The following is a 19,972-nucleotide window of genomic DNA, read 5'->3' on the forward strand; positions in this document are numbered from 1 at the left end:
TTAGCAGCATTACTTTAAATAGATATTAATTAGTAGCGGTACGTTTGCAGTTGTGAGTAGGACAGCTAAGGTTTGCTGACTTTTGGTTCAGTGTAATGTTTCAAATCCTCCTTTTACACGATTCTATTTCTAAAACAAGTCAGCTGTAAACATTTTAAAGTAAAATGACATTTTCAGCAAATTCATTTCACATGTGAAAACCTGCAGCCGCTGACAGGAAGTCAGAAACCTGCTTTTGTCCGTCTGAGGTGGACACAGTGTCACTTTTATCATTACATGTGCCGACAAGGGGACCTGGAGGCTTTGTCAGAATTAAGCCAGTGAGGATACAGGATGCCTTAAAGAGAGGGAATGGTAGATGAGAAACAAAGGTGAGAATAAATTGAAAAGTGTGAAAGAGGAGAGATAGAGAAAGGCAAAGTGAGAGAGAGAGGTAGAGATTGGATCAGTTGAGCCCCCGTGGGCGGGAGGTGTGAGCCAAATTGGGTGAAAAACTCAAATGGCCGGAAGGAGGAAAGATGGAGAAGAGAGGAGCCGCGACACCTGAGGATAAGAAAGGAGGTCCGGCGTCTTGAGAGGTGGAGATTTAGGATTATTTTTAGTAAAAGTTGATTAGCATGAGAGCGGTGAAAGTGATACCAAGAGGCCAAACTTCCCCCGAGCCCACACTGAGCTGAACTTCATCCTGAAATAGTTGGAGCTGGTTCATATAAAACAGGAAGAGCACAGACTGTGATCTCTTGACTGGATGTTCCTCTCGTCCACCGGTAACCAGGTAAGAAGAAGAAATTTAGGTTTTAAGGGGTGTTTTATCTTTTTATAATATACAAGATCTTACCTGTGATTTTGTGATTTCGATCTCGATTGTTGGACATTGGTATCAGAGTGTTTCTCACTGTTGCTATGTGTGTGATAGATGTGAAACATTTAATTAACCGTCTTCTGCCGGCTCCTTCCTTAAAGTCAGATCAGAGCCAGATACAGAGACGGTATATCAACGAGGTAATTACACGCTGAAAGCTACGGTTTGCTGCCAATTCAGAAGGCGCCGGCAGAATCCTGTTGAAGTGCTTACTGGTGATATCGTTCAAGGTCAAACCTTAATTAAAGCGAAAGAGATTCAATAAAGTCTCTTGTCCGCACTCCAGGGCAACGCAACTTTGTCAAAAAGCTGATGCGGTAAAAGACTTGAAGTTCTTCCTGGTAATGCACTGATTCTGAAAAGTCAGATGCTACCACGAATATTTAAAGAAAGAACAATACGTAAGTGCAGCCAGTTAATTAAAGAGGAAGCTGCCTGATAAGATGTTTGTGTGTTGCAGTGAAAGATGCATTCCTTTTATCACTCTTAATGCTGCTACGTTCATTCGCAGATTAAACTGAATTTAAATTTTAATTTGTATGATAATATTTGTATGCAAATATCCAGCGACTGTGGATGTTTGAGATCGCTTTAATCTCATGTGTTTAGCAAAGTCTTCACGTTGGAGTTATTGCACTTTATGATATTATGAGTATAAGCCAGTAAGGTGGGAGTGGGAAGTGTGGGACCATGCATATGATATGATCACACATGTTTTAGCCATGCACATGAAATGGCTCTAGGGACTAACTTGCCTTGTTAGTTATGGTCTCCAGTGGATGCATCATTCTTTTCTTTAATCCACCAATAAGGTTGTGATGTGTTGTTACCTCCACTGTGTTTTCATTGCTGTTTGTTTGTCTGTTCTTTAGATAATCAAAAAACTAAAGAATTGATTTTAGTGAAAATTGAAGGTGTGGACCAATAAATAACCCGATCTATGTTTGAATTACATTTTAATAACTTTTTATTTTTTGATATTTTCACAGAATATCTAGTTAATTCAAAGATTCATGAAATATAAGACATATTTAGGGAACTGGTATCTCTTAGTGTGTAGATTTGGTCCAGATCCTAATTAAAATAGATTCATAGATAGATTTCTAGATCAATAGATACTTTATTGATCCCGAGGGAAATGTAGGCGTCCAGTAACACACACAACAGTCTAACACAACAGCAAATATGAATCCAGTGGATTTAAACTCAAACTTACAACAATAAAATATACCAAACAAGTGAACAGACAAACAAACACACATACACACAAACATACACACACACGCAGACCCACAAAGGGCTATAATTGCCAAGCTGTAACAGTGTGGGTCCTGTTGTGTGCCTGTCTGAGGATTAGAAAGTGGTCGGCGGTGATAACAACCTGATGATTCCCAGGCGTCTTCACTGCTCCTATCAAATCCTTCCTTTCATTGCTCGTGTTTCGGTGAGCAACACACATGCATTTGTTTACGAACGCACTGCATTGTGTTACCTCATCCCCATCGGCAGCTCTATAAAACCAGCAGACAGTGTAATGCACAGTGAAGAGGTGACTCCCGACTACCTTTAACCATCGAGCTTATTTGAAGATCAGCAGCTCAGATCAGGGGAGTTGTGACAGAAAGCTTTCAGAGAAGAGGAGAATCACTGAGGCCTCTCGCTGAACTCTCAGAGTGGTTCATTTTCTTCAGGTTACAGTCGCTGCAGCTGCTTCTACTCACGGAGGAGAAAATTACATCTCTTTGAAATGATCTGGCTGAACCGATCCCTGATTGAACACTATACACTCAAATACTGCCGACCCTGAAGGTCAGTGCAATGTTCCAGCGAATGCATTGTCCTCTATAGCTGTGCAAATGTTTGTGTTTATATATATTTTTACATTGTTTATGGAGTACAGCACAATTCAAGGCAACAGACCTTTGCAAAGACGCTGGTTACAGACAAAGACGAGCAGCTAGGGATGGATCGGTCCATTCAACCAACAGAGCGGGGGTGCACATGACCTTGGTGGATTCTGTTTGATGCTCATATCACACCTATCGATATTCAGACGGGAATTTCGGGGGAAAACATTGATTTTAAAAGATAAAGTTAAAGTTAAAGAACATGATTGGTTGCACGTTATTGCATTTCACCTACAGAACAATGCCTGAGGGCTGAATCATGATGGCTTTCTACACTATTCACTGTAGTTTGTTTACCAGGGACGATTCCTCATATCTATTAGATCAGATGAAGAAACCCTGGAAGGCTCAACACTGATACACATCAAAATAAGAGAACAATAAGAAACTCTAAGACTTTACTCCAGAGCATTATTATCAACTGATCACAAACATATTGATTCTCTAGGTTTCTTTCTTCTTTCCTTGTCAATGTGTCGAGATCTTTCCACACCGTCCCTCTAGGTTCTTTAATTATTGACCGAAAACACAAAGCACAAACGCAAACCCACGTCAACACAGTCAAACCACATTGTTATTTATTAATTTACAGTTTTCGTTTTCACGTCAACATGCTATCACGTGGGTTGAAGCTCAAACTGCTGCTAAAGCGCAAGTTTCTCCTTTTGAGTGAATTCATATGTGATATTCTCACAGTGTGGTAGCACGTCTACAGGCAGGAAACTCAAATTGTAATAATCCTTATGTAATTATTGGATATTTTGATAATTTATTGATAATTCTTCTGTGACTCTTAGATACAAGATTAGTTCAAAATTTGTCATATTAATCTTCATTTTAAAAGTGAGAAAAATTATATATCTCATTAAAAAATACCAAACAATGATTTAGTTTCTAGGAAAACATGTAACATAAATCAAGATGAATAATATTCTGCTGTTAAAGCCTCAATCTCCATGCAGGTTTTTGATGCAGTGAAAACACAGGATCTGCAGAGACTGACGTCAGATCAGCGCTGGTCTTAACTAAATCAATATGGCTTACTTTATACAGTTCCACCGTCAGCCCAGTGACTGAGACGCCTCCCTGAATCAATCTTATCCTCCTCATTTCGTGGGGAATTGTTTCTTCTCCCATCGGACACCTTTGTGGTGAAAGGTCAGTGGGGGGGACCTCTGTCATGATAAAAGACTGGCTGTGTGGCCACACACGTTAAGCAGTGTTCAGTATTGATCTGTGTGTGCAGCAGTATGTTAGAGAAGTAGATAACGCCGGGCTCATGCATCACCGGAGCTGAGTGGGACACCAGTGGAGTGTAATATATGAACGACTTCACCCAGTGGGAAACCCAGCACATACACTACTAAACACTGATCTGGTTTACTGTTATATATGTGTAATAAATCCATATAAACATGAGATCTCTCATTCAGTCATTATTGTGGTGATTTCCTCACACTGTGTAACATGTATATCTCATTGTAGGTGGATGTTGTCTCACTGATGTACGTTCAGGAGCTTTCATTTCGGGACAGTGGGAGGAAGTGGCAATGCGTCGTCCATCTTTATATTCAATCTATGGTTAGGGTGAATCCAATCCCAGTGGACACTGGGCGAGATGCAGGGACAGATCACCAGCTTACCCCAGGGCCAGTAAACAGAAACAACCATTCAGTAGAAAAGATTCTGAGGCAGCTGATAGAAGGAGGTCTCCACTGTTCCAGGTACGATGCAGCAAAGTGTTGAGTGATTTGTTTGAGTGGAAACCATCAATCAGCTCAGACGGTTTGTCCAACTCTGAAAAAGGACAGAGTGATGATTTGAGCCAGCTCAGCATTATCTGCTGCACACAGGGAACACGGTGGTGATGATGATGATGATGGTGGTGTCGAGGCTGATACAGGATCATTACTTTGACCTTGTTTTTGTGTGTGTGTGTGTGTGTATGTGTGTGTATTTGAGCTCTATGCAGTAAAGAGTTGTTTTTAGCAAGGTCATTTTCTGTCGATGCATTTTGTTCCACATGGAAATAATATGCTGGATGGAGAGCCATGAAATCGAATCGGTACATTGCAAATAATAATAACTTAAATGTAATTGTGAACTGATTTGTGTCGACCAAATAAAGAGATAAGATAAGAACTACCTGAACAAAATTATTTTACACGTACTTTGACAATTAATTTGGTCGATCTCCCACCCACGAACATAGAGGAGGTGTGTGTGTGTGTGTGTGTGTGTTTGCAATAGCAACAGAGGAGGGAGGGGCATCGGTCAAACTCAAGACAAGGTGAAAACCTCATAAACAGCGATCAGGTTCTGTCTCAGTCTCAGAGCAGGGCTCACCTCTCACAGTGTGAAGTACAACAGAGTTCTCCAGTGGTATATCATCAGACACAGCAGGACTCTCAGACCCCCCCCCCCCCACACACACACACACACACACAGGCACACTGCAGACTTGTCTCCTGGCCCTTCTTCCATCTATAACAGCTCGATGGTATCACACAGATGAAATGTAGAACACTGATATGGACACTGCATTGTCCTCGCTGCTCCTCTCAAATGTCCCTTAAAACCTACAATATATAACTTTGGCCACTAGGGGTCTCAAAATCAAACAATATGATGATGTTGTGAAACAGCGTGGGATCATGAGAGTTGATGTCTTAACCACCATCGCCGGTGAAAATCTGCCTGAGGCGACTCAAAAATCACAGATAATGAAATGTATTTCAGTTTTCCTTCCTGTTTCTATCAGTGATGTATATCTCTGCCTCTCCCTCTGTTACTATCTCTAATTCATTCTGTCATTCATCTCCTCCGTCTCACATGTCCCGGTTTCCTGCTCCATTTCGAGCGTGTCACAGGAGCAATACGAAGATGTCTCCGAGTTGTCGCCTTGCTCCCTTAGTGTCCTTGGTTTTTAACCTTGTCCCCTTCTCTGTCTCCTTTTCCTCTGCAGCCAAGATGGCAATGAGCAGCATCCTCAACACTGATGACATCAAGAAAGCTGTAGATGCATTTGCAGGTAAGGTCCTTGCCACATATATATATATACAGTATATATATATATTTATACCGTTAATCAGGCAGAACCTGATATTAATGGCCAATCGAATGCAACTCAATGCAGACAGACAGAGGAAGTAGTTCGAGCTCCGTGACCTAGAACTGACGAGTCCTCTGGCGAAAACACGTTCTCAATCTGTTTTATGAAAAGGCTGCTTTGTTATGATTAGTTTTTTTTTTACCTTTGTGCCTCATCGCCCAGATCAAGATCGAAAAAGCACCTTAAAGTAACTTTAAGAGACTTCTTGTGTTAATACGAATTGAATGAATCTACCCACATGAGTGCAATAATAAGCCTATAGCTTATCTGTGTGTGTGTGTGTGTGTGTGTGTGTGTGCAGCTGCTGACTCCTTTGACCATAAGAAGTTTTTCGAGATGGTGGGTCTGAGGGCCAAGCCCTTTGACGATGTGAAGAAGGTCTTCATGGTGCTGGACGCCGACAACAGCGGCTACATAGAGGAGGAGGAGCTCAAGTGAGACCAACACACACACCCCCCCCCCCCCCCGACACATGACGACAAACTCCTACTTATTGCTGCACACAAAGCTTCAGTGTTCTGTGACACTGATCCACACATCTTCTCTGTCTCTGAGCAGATTCGTCCTGAAGGGTTTCGCCAAAAATGGCAGGGACCTGACCGACAAAGAAACCAAAATATTTTTAAGAGCAGCCGACAAGGATGGAGACGGCAAGATCGGAGTTGACGGTAAACACCCAAGAAACACACGTGTAGAACCGCACAGAGTCCAGTCATTGTCTTTTCATTGATTATTATTGATCACTTTATCAAAAGAAGCTAGAATGGAGTTAAATGGCATCAAGGTTCAACTAATATCTTCTCTGTTCTCGTTAGAACAAAATAAACCACAGAATCACAAAGTCTGCAGCAGGTCATTCTGAATCTGTCGCTCCAGCTACTCAGACACACTGGTAGACAGACTTTTAGTGGAATTAGCTAAACACAAAATAATAGTGCACATAATAAACGGTGCATCCTGAGCGACGACATGAGCAGTTGTTACTCTTTAGCACTGATGGTGGCCGCTCTGTGGCTGTAGATCACGTAATGTCTTCACTTCATCCTCTGAGAGAAAGCGTTGGCTTGTGCTGGATATGAATCATATCACAGGTTAAGTCTTGAGGATATATCTAACTCTATATCACCGTTCAGAGCAGTGGGGGGGGGGGGGGGGGGGGGGGAGGATAAGCAGCATAGATGAAGGGTGGATTGACGGACGGTTCAGAGGGAAGTTAAGCTCGTGAAAAGATGAAACCCTGTCTCTCATAACTAACTGCCCACAGCAAAACGATGATAAATATGTGTTTGATGTATATATTCAGCCACAACTGTTCGTTTTGTATGCCTCCACCCAAACAAAGACGAGAGGCGTCATGTTTTCTAGTTGTCCTTCAGCACGTATGTCTGTATGTTGGAACATCTGTTCGTCCGTCCTTCGATCCGATATCTCAAGGACGCCTTTAGGGAATTTCTGCAAAGCTCAAAGTCTCACAGAACATGTGTTTAGCCTCTTGAACACTGAATCTCAGCCTGACCAGTTGTCACTGGGAGTCGAAGATGAACTGATTCTAAACCACGGGGCGTTAACTCCAGTTTCATGTTCTCCTCCCCTCTTGCAGAATTTGCTGCCATGGTGAAGGAGTAGCCTGCTGGGATGGTGCAGAGCTCCGACACCACCTCTTAGTCTCCGCCGCATCCTGAGAGCCGCTGAGTCCCATACCCCCCCCCCCCCCCCCCCAGCACCTGCACCCCCAGCACCCTGACTCCCAGCCCACTAGACTGCAGCTGATCCCTGCTACACACACTCCTGTGTGCGACCCCCCTTCACCCCCACACTTCTTCCAACCCCCCCCGCCCCACGAGCTTCATTCATCTTATTTATTTGATCCTTTTTATAAAAACTGCTTTTGTGTTTACATATAGATAAAAGACTTGCCTGCAGGAACAAACATCTCACAATTTAGCATCAAGCAGTAAAGAAAACAGAGAAAGACCCTCGTTCCCTTCTGTTTTCCTGTTTTCACCCTTTTCCTTATCTCCTTATTTTTCCTTGACCCCCCCCCCTCCCCCTTCCCTCTCTTTCCCTCTTACTTTCTATTTTTCTCTGTGTCAATGTCTCTTGCACACATCTATCTATTCATACCCGTCCCTCCCTCCCTCCCTCCCTCCCTCCCTCCCCCGGCAATGAGCTGTTGTAAAACATACCAAAAGATGAAAGAGGTCAAGCTGTGAAAGAATAAAATAAAATGATGAAAACAAAGCCTCAAGAACATCGACCGACTCCTGTGTTGATTCCTTCTGTTGACGTGATTCTCTTATATTTACTCAGTTCACACTTTCACTGCAGCTCTCCCTCTTTCCCTCGTCCCTCTTATCAAGCACAACTACTGAAGCCGTCTAATAATGTACTTCAAAAGGCTTTTGTCTTTAAGACGGTCAACTCTCTTTGAGACGTGTTCATCAGGCCGAGGCTGTGTCGTCTCAGCCGGGGAAGAAGCTCTGCCGTTCCACGTCTCTGACGAGCCCCCCCCCCCCCCCCCCCCCCTTCATGAATCTAACTTCACTGAGGCAGACGCATGAAGGAGGAGGCCGTTAATCCATACGTGAGAGTCTTTATTCAGAAGCACTGTGCTACTCTCACAGGGCCGCGCTGTCTGGCCATTAGCAGAATTGGATTCACACTGAGGTTCAATTTGGGTTAAGTATCCCCAGCGGAGGATCCAGACAGGCAACGCGGGATCTTTCTTTAGTAGGCCACTTTACTGCCCGAGCAAATAAACACAGTTCTGAAGCTCGGAGGCGATCACTTACACCGTGACGAGAACAGAAACCGCTGCGTCCAGAGCAGCCCCGGAAAGCAGAGCGCTTCTCCCGACAGCCTGTGATGTTAAGGTCAGTGTGAATCATTTGGAAGGCGAGAGGAGGAATCAGAAAACACTCATACTCCACCAAGGATTGACCAGTTTATCTCCTTATTGTATTTGACATGTATCAGTTACACATTCACACCAAATTTCACCTGCTCAGGGATAACAGCCCTACACACGTTGTGTTTCAGGTGGTGCTTTAACAACAGACACACAAACACACAACATCATGACACATACTGGTGGTTTGTGTGAATACAGAGGGTGTGTTTCTGCTGTGGAGAATACTAATGTCTGCGGTGGTTAAATTAAACTCTTTGAGGTGGAGCATCAGAGGAGCAGTAGAGAGAGGATTTTATTTGTTTTTAAATATCAGAATGATGAAAGTCGAGTATTTTGATGATGTTAAAAACTTACATTTATCACATTTTACACATAATCGTGGAACAAAATGATCAGTTAACCATCTGTAAAAATATGGAAGCCGCAGAAATAACAGATTAGCTGGAGTAATTATATGATGCTATAAATGTGATGTTACATAATCTATGACTTTGTTGCATTTCTCATTTCATCTCCGCCTCAGACATATTTTTACTGCCACAGGTTACATTATCATTGTTCTACATTAGTACATTTGTTATGCAATTAATATTTAGCAATCAGCTTAATTCACATGTGGCTGATGTAGGAATAAATGATGGGAACATTACAAAAATATAAAACAAAGAAAAGATCATTAAAACACTTTCATATCTTTCATGGAATAAATGATCCAGCACTGAGCAATAAACTACACATCTCACATACAGAAAAACACGTCTCATGCTGCCCATAAACAAGTTATTAGCATCATATCACAGAGTTTAATGGTTTATTGCCAAATGGCCAATATCCAAATCATTCCCATGTCATTTCTTCATTTGAAAACATTTCAGTGCCAACAAATCAGATATCTGAGGAGGAAAGGTGATTCAGGACCGGGTTTGATCAATTCACAAATTAGTTTAGTTATTATTTTACAAACCACAGAGCAGAAAACCTGCCTGCTTCGAATATTAGGTTGTTAATTTACAAAGATCTGAGGAATAAATGTCTAACATCCTTGTGCAAATCCAAGAAAACGCTAAACTTGTTATTCAAGCGTTTTCCCTCTTTCTTGTGTGTACACATCTACAGTCCGACTCTACGTCAAAGTATTGAAGGTCCAGTTTTTTTACCTTAAATGCAAAACATGGACAAGAGTGCAGGATTGAGATGTCACATGCGATGAAGCTGTGGGGTGGATCTGTCGTTGGTGGTGGTGGGCTTCAGCTTCACTGTTGCAAATGGGTTGGTTCCCCTTCAAGGTGGAAGAAGAGGACAGGAGAGAGAAGAGAGAGAAAACACAGACAAGAGTTTTAGAAAAAACAATATCAGAAAATGTTCTGGGCCCCTGCAATGATGTAGAGGCTACAGCAGGAGAAATGAGCAGCGCGTTTCAAAGTGCCCAAGCATCATCTGGCAAACTGTTTCCCCTGAAGTGAGAGCGATAGTCACGGTTCCCAAACGGCCATAACTGAAATGGTTTCAGAACTGAACTGCACTTCAAAGCCTGATGGAAAGAGAGTGATTCTGCGCTATTTAGATCACTGCCCTCGTCTGTGTTGTTCTCCAGTTTAATGGCTCCGTGATATACTTCAGAAAAGACCATTAGTTTCTCTGTGAGAGAAGACAAGAGCGGCCTCCATTTTATCGTCTAAAGCAGAGCTGCAGTAACATCGCTCTTACCTCGGGAAGAGCTCGGGCTGCGATGCGTGTTGCTGTGATCTCTGCAAATAAAAAGAGAGAGAAAGGTAAGGGTGAGCGAGGGCCGATCCACAACACTCCATGTGGACACATGCTTTAATGGAGGCTCAGCAACATTCAGCCCTTGACCCCTCGCCCCTCCGCTTTCAGCCGGTCTTCCCACAGGCTGCCCGGCACACACACACACACACACACACACACACACACACACACACAATCACATTGGTGAGTGCCCATTTGACACAAACTGCAAAATCACTGTTTTTCAAAGAGAAGAACGAGGGATCAGCAGCAGAGTTCACACACACACAAACAACCATGCAGGAAAATGAATCTATATGAAAAACATGATACACAGAATTATTATTTACACCTGCATCCACAACTTTCACTATGAATTCATCTTTTAATCTTACAACTCTACAGAACGGTGATAAATGTTACACCATTGTTTGAATCATCTAATCCATTATTCGAGTAATTACACAACTATATGATTTGTCATTTACGTTGATGACTTGAGAGAGTGTTTCATGGCTCATATGCTTTTGTCAGTAAAATAACCGTTTCCATAATATAATATAATAATTAGCTAATATATAAATCCATTTATAAAACTAAATATCAATGTTTATGAGGGTGATTTATCACCTTAAGCTCCTTCCTGCTTCTTGACACAAACAAAAATACCATTTAAATCATTCTGTAATTAAATAGCACAAAAGACACAAGGCTTTTGTATCACTGCAGCAAAAATACACAGCAAGATCACGCACACACACACACACACACACACACTTGCACACACACACACATGTTTGTTTCTTCAATCCTAGTGAGGACACTCATTGTCATAGTACATTCCCTAGCCCCCCTAGCCAAACCTTAACCACCCAAAATGAATGTCTGACCCTAACCTAAATCTAATTCTAAACCTAACACTAAGTCCTGACCCTCAAACAAGCCATTGAAAAAGTAAGGGCTGGCAAAAATGTCCTCACTCTGTGGGGTCATGGTCCTCACAAATATATAGGTAAAAGAACACTCTCACACACACACGCATGCACACAACCTCCTTGCCCCCCCCACACTGTCAGCAGCTGGAGCTTCCACCCTGCATCCACCAGAAGGACGGATGTGGTGCCATTGAGAGCAGCACCCTGCCACAGTGCCCCTGCTGGACAGACGGGCAAACAGCCATCACACAACTACAGTGGACGCAGCGTTTCTCATCACATCTCATTTCTCCTTCATCACTGGATAAAAACACAACGGTCATTAGTTCATAATTCAGCCATTAATGCAGAGGACATTCATTCACACTGTCTCTTCCAACTTGTGAGCGTTATTGAAGTCTGCTTCTCGTCAGTGGTGATGCAGCCTCACAAAGCATTGACCTGCAGCCTGGTGCATCACTGTCATGGGTCCCCTGGAAACATTTCTGTTGTTGTTTTCCCAATTTGTAAAGATTCTTTGACTGCAGACTGATGGACTGATGGCCGTACCTTTTTGCTGTGTGACTTTGACTCATCGTTCCTGCTGGGACTGTCCATTTGCATGTCAGAGTGTTTATTTGAAGACTGGGACATTGGCGGCGGAGGCGGTGGAGCGGGAGGGGGCGGGGCTCCGCTCTGTCCGCTGCTTCCCCGTTGGTCGAACAGGCTGCTCATGCTGCTGCTGCTGCTGATGCTGCTGCTTCGGAAAGTTGGGTTGCTGGAATTAAACAAAAGGAAGAAAGGAGTCTCATATCTTTTCCTTTTTTTTCACTGGACATCTGTTTTTCCTCAAAGCTACGGGTCACCCAGAAACTTAATTGGTCCAACTTATTAACGCAGACCTCATTTAAAACCATAGGGAGCCTGGAGGAGCTGCAAAATACAATGTGCATCAGGTTTGACAGGCAAATGATGTGCAGTTTTCTCCCCACTCAAACTTAATGGCTGCACTTAAAGAAAGAATGGCTGAATTAACTGTGTAATCCTATAGATGCTGAGGAAATTCTGATCTAATGGGAATTTGATCCTCTGCTAGGATATCAGGCACAATAAGAGCTGAATCAAACATAACTCCAATGTTCTGCTCTGAATCATTGCAGTTTAGTTTCATTTCACTGGATCTTCACCTGGAGCTGGTTGACTTGAAAGGATCATCCACTGGTTCCACAAAAGTAGCTGGAAACCATCCCGGGCTGAAAATGCAAGAGACATATGTGACTTATATGATACTTGCAATATGATATTTGCTGTATCTCATGGTTCCAGGAGGGTGAAGCCTCTGACTTCACTGGTGCTCACTTTCTATTTCCTCCTCTGACGCTACACATTGTTTTTTATCTACAATACTTTGGTTTATGTCCAAATATCAGCTTGATGAAGACATTCCTTTCTGCTGCAGCTGGACTTTGTGTTAAGCAGTGTGTTGTGATGGAGGCGTTCGTATCCAGGATATTTTGTCTTCATTTTGGGTTAGACAGTACTAGTTTGTTTGTGCAGTTTGTTCCAGAGTATCTGAACATTTTTATTTTCTAAGAGTTAAGTACAGATACACACAGACACACACACACACACACACATCTCTTACCGCGAGCCGCTGTCTCCTCGTCCGTACAACCAGCCGTTCCTCGCCTGCTGGACCATCACAGTGATTATCTCTCCCCTGGTGAAGGGCAGCAGGGTGGGGTTGGAGCCAGCAGGTTGGTGGGAAACCAGGGCCTTTGCATATCTTCCTCCAGCGCCACCACCCCCCACCGAGTCTGCCGCAGAGCGATAAACGCTTCCCTGGGGAGACGGGGCTGGAGAGATGAAAAATGAAAAACACACACGTCGGGAACAGAGAGAACAGTTCGCTGCAGCTCACATCGGCTGATGAACCCACTTAATCTGCAAAAAAGAATCTCTGGTGGGATGATTAATTAAAAGCTATAACGAGCTATGATTTTTCTTTATCCATTATGACCCCACGTTCATAACTCATAACTAAATATCTCAGACTCTGCATGATTCATTTGGTTTGGATGACAGAGGACGCCGTTTATAGCATTATACCAGAGAAGGTGGCCAATAAGGAGGAGGATTATCCAGCATGTATTTTCTGTTTTGTCATATGTTTTCACGGTATCTGTTTTTCACTGTAGATAAAGCAAGTTTAATAATAAGACTCTCTGCAGAGTGAAAAATGAATGGAGCGAAAGAGAGAGAGAGAGAGAAACAGATAAAAAGCTCAGGCAGAGATAAAGCAGCTGCTGTAGAGTGAAGGCAAAATTACTGATACACAGCAAAGGCACTTTGGACTGCAGATGATTCACAGAGGGAAATTAATGTTGCAGACAGAATTAAGTTTTAACATGGAGATGAACCAAAACCCTGAATGTTAAATATGACAAAATCAAAATGATATTCAGGGAGTTGGGTTGATGTGTTGGATTTGATTTTAGAAACTCACCCCTTGATGGTATTCTGCCGAGGGGCTGCTCCTCTCTGTTCCTTCTGTTCTCCTCCTGCCTCACCTATAAAACCAAGAACACACATTATACACACACATCCAGACAATAATAACAGCTGTTGACATTAAAATGTACATGCAGGAAATACTACGGTCGCTACGGAATGAGAATAAAGATTCAGATTTGCCCGATAGTGTGTGAATAGAAGTGCTGCATGAGATTTAACAGGGCAAAAGATAAAGCAAGCACTTGGGTGAAAATGGGTTTTCCCCAGATAAAGAACACAATTTCATATTCACACTTATCAGAAGACACTATCTTTATTTGCTGGCACAATTTCAGCAGCTTGTCATGAATGTGTGCTGTTAGCAGGCGATTAGCTCGGCTTAGCACAAAGACAGTGTATAAGATGTGTTGGATGTACAGTTGTGTACGTAGAAACATCTGCCAGCAGTGGCTCACAGGCTTCACTCTATGTTAGACAAGAATATAAATCCCAGACCAAACCAAAACAAACACAGAATCCATGGTAATCCTCTAATTGTTATTAGCGCAGGATGTGGGATGTGTTGGGTTCATTGTCGTGTCACTTTCCAACCAGGAACAGACCGAGAGCAATTTGAATAATGTCTTTATATAATTAAACATTAGTTTTGGTTTGGAAATTACCTTCATGGAAATCCCTCTGTTCCCGAGAAAGGGGTTCTGTTCTGGATTCATAATGTGTGTGTGTTCAGGTGATTTCTAAGATTCACATCTGTGCGATGGATTCACTTGAAGTGAGGGTTTCGGGAGAGAGATGCTGACAACCACATCGTCTCTTCCTTCAATCTATAATCTCCTTCTTACAGCCTCAGCGGTTTAATCCTCAGAGAGCTTTGCTGTCTCGGGGATGTGCTGCGGGACTGAGGTGCAATTCATTCTGAGGGTTTCAAATCAAGTCAGGGGCCGAGCTCAACCACCAGAGGGCGCTCTAGTAATAAGAATATGAGTCTTATTTCACCAAACAGATCTTACAGAGATCAACACTCGTGGAGTATTGAAAAATCTAAACGCAACCTGCTTCCGACCCTGAACTCACTGTGTTATCCACCACATCTGGACGTCTGACTTCAGGTTGTCTAGTGGCGTTCACCTCTGCTGTCCAGGAGTTACCTCTCTGCCGGAGAGAGCCACCTATCTGCCACACACACACACACACACACACACACACACACACACACACACACACACACACACGCATAAGCATAGATTTCTCATTATCCATAACTACACTAAAGAAAAACAGAATCTTCTACTGAGAGTGAAAGGTAGCGAAGTCCATTTCCATCCATCATAATCGAAAAGTTTTTTATGGTTTTATGGTCCATGGTTACAATTTCCCGACTGTTGTTAATTGTAAGAAAGTGACTGTCAATAGTGCTGAATCACTGCTCCGGTCTCAAAGGGCTTCACCACAGCCTTATTAAGAAAACTGTAAATTAAAAGAACCAGGTTCTCCAAAGTCCCCAGAAAGGGGGAAGATTCAGGTCATGAATACACTTCTCTGTGAGTTTTATCCGTTTAACAGTCCCAGCTGGTTTTGGTTCACTGCACAAAACTTCAGAGCCACAGTAAATCCTTTAATTAGGTCCCAGAGTCCAATTCTTAGACTGTATATCAAGATGGACAATGTGTCTCCACTTCCTAAAATGAAGCCAAGATATCACGGATATAAACGCATCTGGAGCCAGAGTAAACACATGACATATTAAAACAAACTTACCAGAAAAACGTTTAACGTGTACTTTGATCTTTCTAATTAGGTCGATGACACATCCAATAACATGGAAGAGCCAGGGTTTATGACCTGAATCTGAACTCACTAATCTGTGGCTTCTTTTTCAAGTCCCAAATAATCAATAAAACTCTGTAGGAAATGATTTCTTCCTTTATTTGTCCAACTCAAACTGTAAAATTTCAGAAAAGTTATTTATTCCAAACCTTATCCATGAGCTGGCCGATGGTCTGTATCATCCCACAGTGTTTCTCAGCCAGGAAGCGGTATCTCCTCTCCTCCTCCTTCAGAGCCTCTCTGTGGCTCTCCTTGAGGAACTGCGCATACTCTGAGCCGTCCTGGGGATTCATATATAGTTATATACATATATATTATATACACACTGTACAGGGACACAGACATATACATGGTGCATAGTGTGAGAAAGACACAGACCTTTGAGCTTCCCCTGCTCATTTGTCGGTCCAGAGCTGCTTCCTGGTTGTGGACCTCCATCTCGTACTGCCTCCTGCTTCCCTGTGAGACACAGAATTCACATCACGTCTGTGTCCAATCACCTCAGTCATCGTCCAGGTCTGTGAGGTGAGGCGGCCATATTCCTATTATCATTCATTAACTAATCCTCTCCAGGCCCACAGAACATTAACACTATTATCCATCCATGATAACCTGGAGTTATTATTCTGATTTGAATTCCTGGAGATGATTATGAGAGTCCCCTGTGACCTTGTGTTGCTCCGACATCACTCACTGAGATGTAATCTTTGTCCAGTCTAACGTTGTTGTCCATCTCCTGCAGAACCTCCACACTGAACCAGCGGAACTGGAACCAGACACAAACACATCCCATCATGAGCACACCAGAGGATCCCAGTCACAGATCCGTGATGCACAGTGTTTCACTTACGACTCCATCCAGCTCCAACGTCAGTCTTCTCTGGCTCTCGGAGATCTGGAGCAGGACATCTCCTGAAAGACAAGTGGGTCACATTTTACATTAGTGCTAAGAAGCTATAAAAAATAAAGACATTTTGCAATATAACATCTTAAATTATCTTTATTTTGTATCTGGTTTTTAACCCATGATGCAAAGATGAGTCACATTCTGTCACTGACTCCGGTGTGACAGTACTCTCACTCACACTGTAATGTTAAGACAAAATAAAAATAGAAATCCAATTTATTTATTCCATTCAATCCAGGTTTTGTTTTCATTGGATTAATTACAATTGTTGACTGTAGTTAGATTAGATTAGATCAGATTCAAATAGATCAGATTAGACTATTAGATTAGATTAGATTAAACGTTGTTGTCATTGCTTCTAAAAGACAGTTAAGCAACTTAACTTGAGTGCGAAAGCAAAGAAAGTTGATAGTATTTAAACAATATGAGCAGTTTAACCTGAGTGAAATTATGACAATAAGAAATAGCAGTTTTAAAGAAGTTGTTTTCGTTTGACAAAGCTTGACTGAGGCTGTAGCTATGAACTACTTCTATATTTCAGACCCTTGGGCCAATGCAGTGTGGTGCGTTCACTTTTTAATGCAGATTAAAGAGTCTCCACTGCCTGAGGATTAGTGAATTCGGTTTGTTTAGGTTCAAATCATTATTCCCTTGTTTCTGCTCCGTGTGTTTGGTTTGTTCTCGTTGATAAAAATCACCAAACTTGTTCCGAGACGCCAGAGAGAAGATGGAAGGAGGACGAACACTTCTCTTCATCTCTTGTGTGCACATCATCCAGCTGCTCTGATGAAAGGCCTCAGTGCATGTGCAGTAAATATCCAACTGTACGAAATCCTTTCTGTTCAATTGTATTTATTAATCTCCAACTCACGATAGACAATATCCAGAGGCACTAACTATATTTGAGACTCCTCAGTGTTATAGAGACAAACACAGTGAACATGAGGAACCTCCAGCAGACTCTGAGGAGACGTTTCACTGCTAATGATCCAGTTCAGACAAATATCTCCAGCTCTGCTCGTTAAACCTGACATGACATCGTTTTTCCAGTGGCCGGGTTAAGTGAGCCGAGCACAACCCGCTGTCTGTCTCCATCTATAATTCATATCCTGTGCTGGTGTCTGATACCCACCCTGCCAACAAGCACACAACACAACAGCACCCTGAAGCATTAAGCGGTTTTACATACACACACACACACACACACACACACACACACACACACACAAGCACAGGAGGAAACATAAAGTGCCTCCCGAGGGTAAACTTTGCTCCTCTGATACATAGGAAAGCTCTTTAATTAGTTTAATAAATGATCACTCCCTGGATTGTACATTAAGTCTTTGTGTTCCCACTTGTTGCACATGAGATGCACAGGTGTGTGTGTGCGTGCACAAACCGAGGGAGCGTGAGGACACGGTGTAAAAAGCCTTCTCTCCGATCTTTGACAGTGCACAGAAGTAGTCCTCGCTGGTTTCCGCCAGAGCTGAAACACACAAAAATACAAACACATTTGAAATACTTGAAATACCGAAACAGCAGGTAAATAGAGTCATTCACTGCAAAAAAAAAGAAAGAATTCTAATTTCCCAACACAAAAACATTCCTCTGAAATCCCAGCACACACCAGGAGGCCTGGATCGACACGATTTGCTCAATAAACATTTAACAACAACGACAGAAGGAGCGAACTTCTGTTGTTTTGTAAAGTTTTTATTGAATGAATATCTCTGATGGCTTCACGCTGTGCACGGGAATAATAGATTTTATTCTTGTGACTGATCCTGCACCAGCTGGCACCCAGGAGACGCTCCGCTGTGCACAAGGATTCTTCTTCTTCTCCTTTCTTGTACTCTGCAGTTATTTGAAAATGTGTTCACCTGAAAAACTGCTTAACATCACAGAGGAGTCACATGACCACATCAGCACTGACACTGATTTTATTCCTGCTCTAGAGCCAAAAGGCAAAAAACTACAAAAAACGTTAAGTGAGATTTGGTTTTTGACCAAATTTGGGATTGTTGACATCTGTTTGAATTTGTAAGTTAAATGTGCAATTTAAACACAAACAGCATGTTACAAACAACAAGGCAAACAGCTGCTAAGCTCCTTTTAAATTTAAACCAAATAATTCATTTTAAAGTAATTATACATGGCAATACTCGAATAATAATCCAACACTAGCCTTAAACCTTCTTACCCCCAAAAGGAAGTAAAGACCCTTAAGTGTCACTGAGATTTATATCAATAGTGATACACCTACACATGAATTATTTAATGATGAATCAAGGGCAGATCACGTCTTTTGCTCGTAACAGTAAATGTCTGGTGTGTCTGTAGCTTTAACACAATTATGGATTAGATAATTTATTTCATTTTTATCTTGAGTAGTTACATTTTATTGTTATTGTCACGTCCTGATTGATTTGATCTGACCTTGGCGATGTGTCTGTGACGTCAATGAGCGACCAAACGGTTTGTACTTGAGAAAACAAAAAATAAATTCTCAAAACGGAAGAATCTGAGCAGGCGGCCACCGACATGTTTTCATGTCTGTGCGGCTTGTGGTGCTGTGGAGCTGCTGTGAATCAGCTGGGGGGGGCATTACAATGTCTTGGGCCTATAAGCAAAGCTATAACAGCCCCGGGATATTCCCCCAGCACACAGACTTTGGAATGAGGTCCAGGGAAAGAGACGGATTACAGCTCCAGTGCTGTGCACCGTCATTACAGTTTGTTTAGCTTAAAGCACTGATAAAGATATAGGTGTGTGACTTCAACAGAAAAGTGCAGGGTTCCCTTTCCCCCCCCCCCCCCTCTCTCTCTCTCTCTCTCTCTCACGCTTTCTTACCCTTGAAAGCTCGGACGTAGCTGTTTCCCAGTGAAACCAATTTCTGCAGGCCTGGGTTGAACTCTTCCATCAGGCTCTGTTGGGGAGAAATGGATATTGATATTTTTCTCATCTTAGAAAACACACCTTAGAAAAGTCAATAGGATTAATCTTTAATTCAATCTGTGTTTGTGTGCTCGACGCTGGAGCAGAGTCAGACTCAGACTCACATCGCTCCTGTTATCAAGCCAGAGAAACACTCCTTGACTTTGTGAATTCACTTTGCGTTCGCTCGGCTGAAATTTCATAGAGAAGTTTCACCGAGCTCAACACACTCGGTAAGAAGAGTGAGAAATGTTTCTACGTGCTCCAGAAACCGTCCTAGTTTCCAGAAAGTAATCACAACACAGGACTTGTTGCCTTTACTCATAAAACTACTTTAT

At 42.4% G+C, this 19,972-nt stretch overlaps 2 protein-coding genes across 2 annotated transcripts in view; one reads left to right on the forward strand and one right to left on the reverse strand.

The window, feature by feature from the left end:
• pvalb6 (parvalbumin 6) overlaps nt 1-8,116 on the forward strand; it is a 31,366-nt gene extending 23,250 nt beyond the window's left edge. Inside the window, exons 2-5 of the mRNA XM_062407859.1 lie at nt 5,735-5,800; nt 6,183-6,315; nt 6,440-6,549; nt 7,482-8,116. Coding sequence (XP_062263843.1) covers nt 5,740-5,800; nt 6,183-6,315; nt 6,440-6,549; nt 7,482-7,507 — 330 coding nt within the window. The 5' untranslated portion in view covers nt 5,735-5,739 and the 3' untranslated portion in view covers nt 7,508-8,116. The remainder of the gene's footprint in view (nt 1-5,734; nt 5,801-6,182; nt 6,316-6,439; nt 6,550-7,481) is intronic.
• Nucleotides 8,117-9,066: 950 nt separating this feature from the next.
• The window catches only part of baiap2l2a (BAR/IMD domain containing adaptor protein 2 like 2a), an 11,205-nt gene continuing 299 nt past the window's right edge, over nt 9,067-19,972 (reverse strand). The window contains exons 2-14 of the mRNA XM_062407779.1: nt 19,551-19,626; nt 18,100-18,186; nt 16,644-16,705; nt 16,488-16,559; nt 16,172-16,252; nt 15,943-16,074; nt 15,041-15,139; nt 13,959-14,022; nt 13,098-13,308; nt 12,640-12,705; nt 12,023-12,230; nt 10,500-10,540; nt 9,067-10,071 (exon numbers count right to left, since the gene is read on the reverse strand). Coding sequence (XP_062263763.1) covers nt 9,990-10,071; nt 10,500-10,540; nt 12,023-12,230; nt 12,640-12,705; nt 13,098-13,308; nt 13,959-14,022; nt 15,041-15,139; nt 15,943-16,074; nt 16,172-16,252; nt 16,488-16,559; nt 16,644-16,705; nt 18,100-18,186; nt 19,551-19,626 — 1,281 coding nt within the window. The 3' untranslated portion in view covers nt 9,067-9,989. The remainder of the gene's footprint in view (nt 10,072-10,499; nt 10,541-12,022; nt 12,231-12,639; nt 12,706-13,097; nt 13,309-13,958; nt 14,023-15,040; nt 15,140-15,942; nt 16,075-16,171; nt 16,253-16,487; nt 16,560-16,643; nt 16,706-18,099; nt 18,187-19,550; nt 19,627-19,972) is intronic.

The sequence above is a fragment of the Platichthys flesus genome, chromosome 16 (genome assembly GCF_949316205.1).
Source record: "Platichthys flesus chromosome 16, fPlaFle2.1, whole genome shotgun sequence".
In the NCBI taxonomy this organism is placed as follows: domain Eukaryota; kingdom Metazoa; phylum Chordata; class Actinopteri; order Pleuronectiformes; family Pleuronectidae; genus Platichthys; species Platichthys flesus.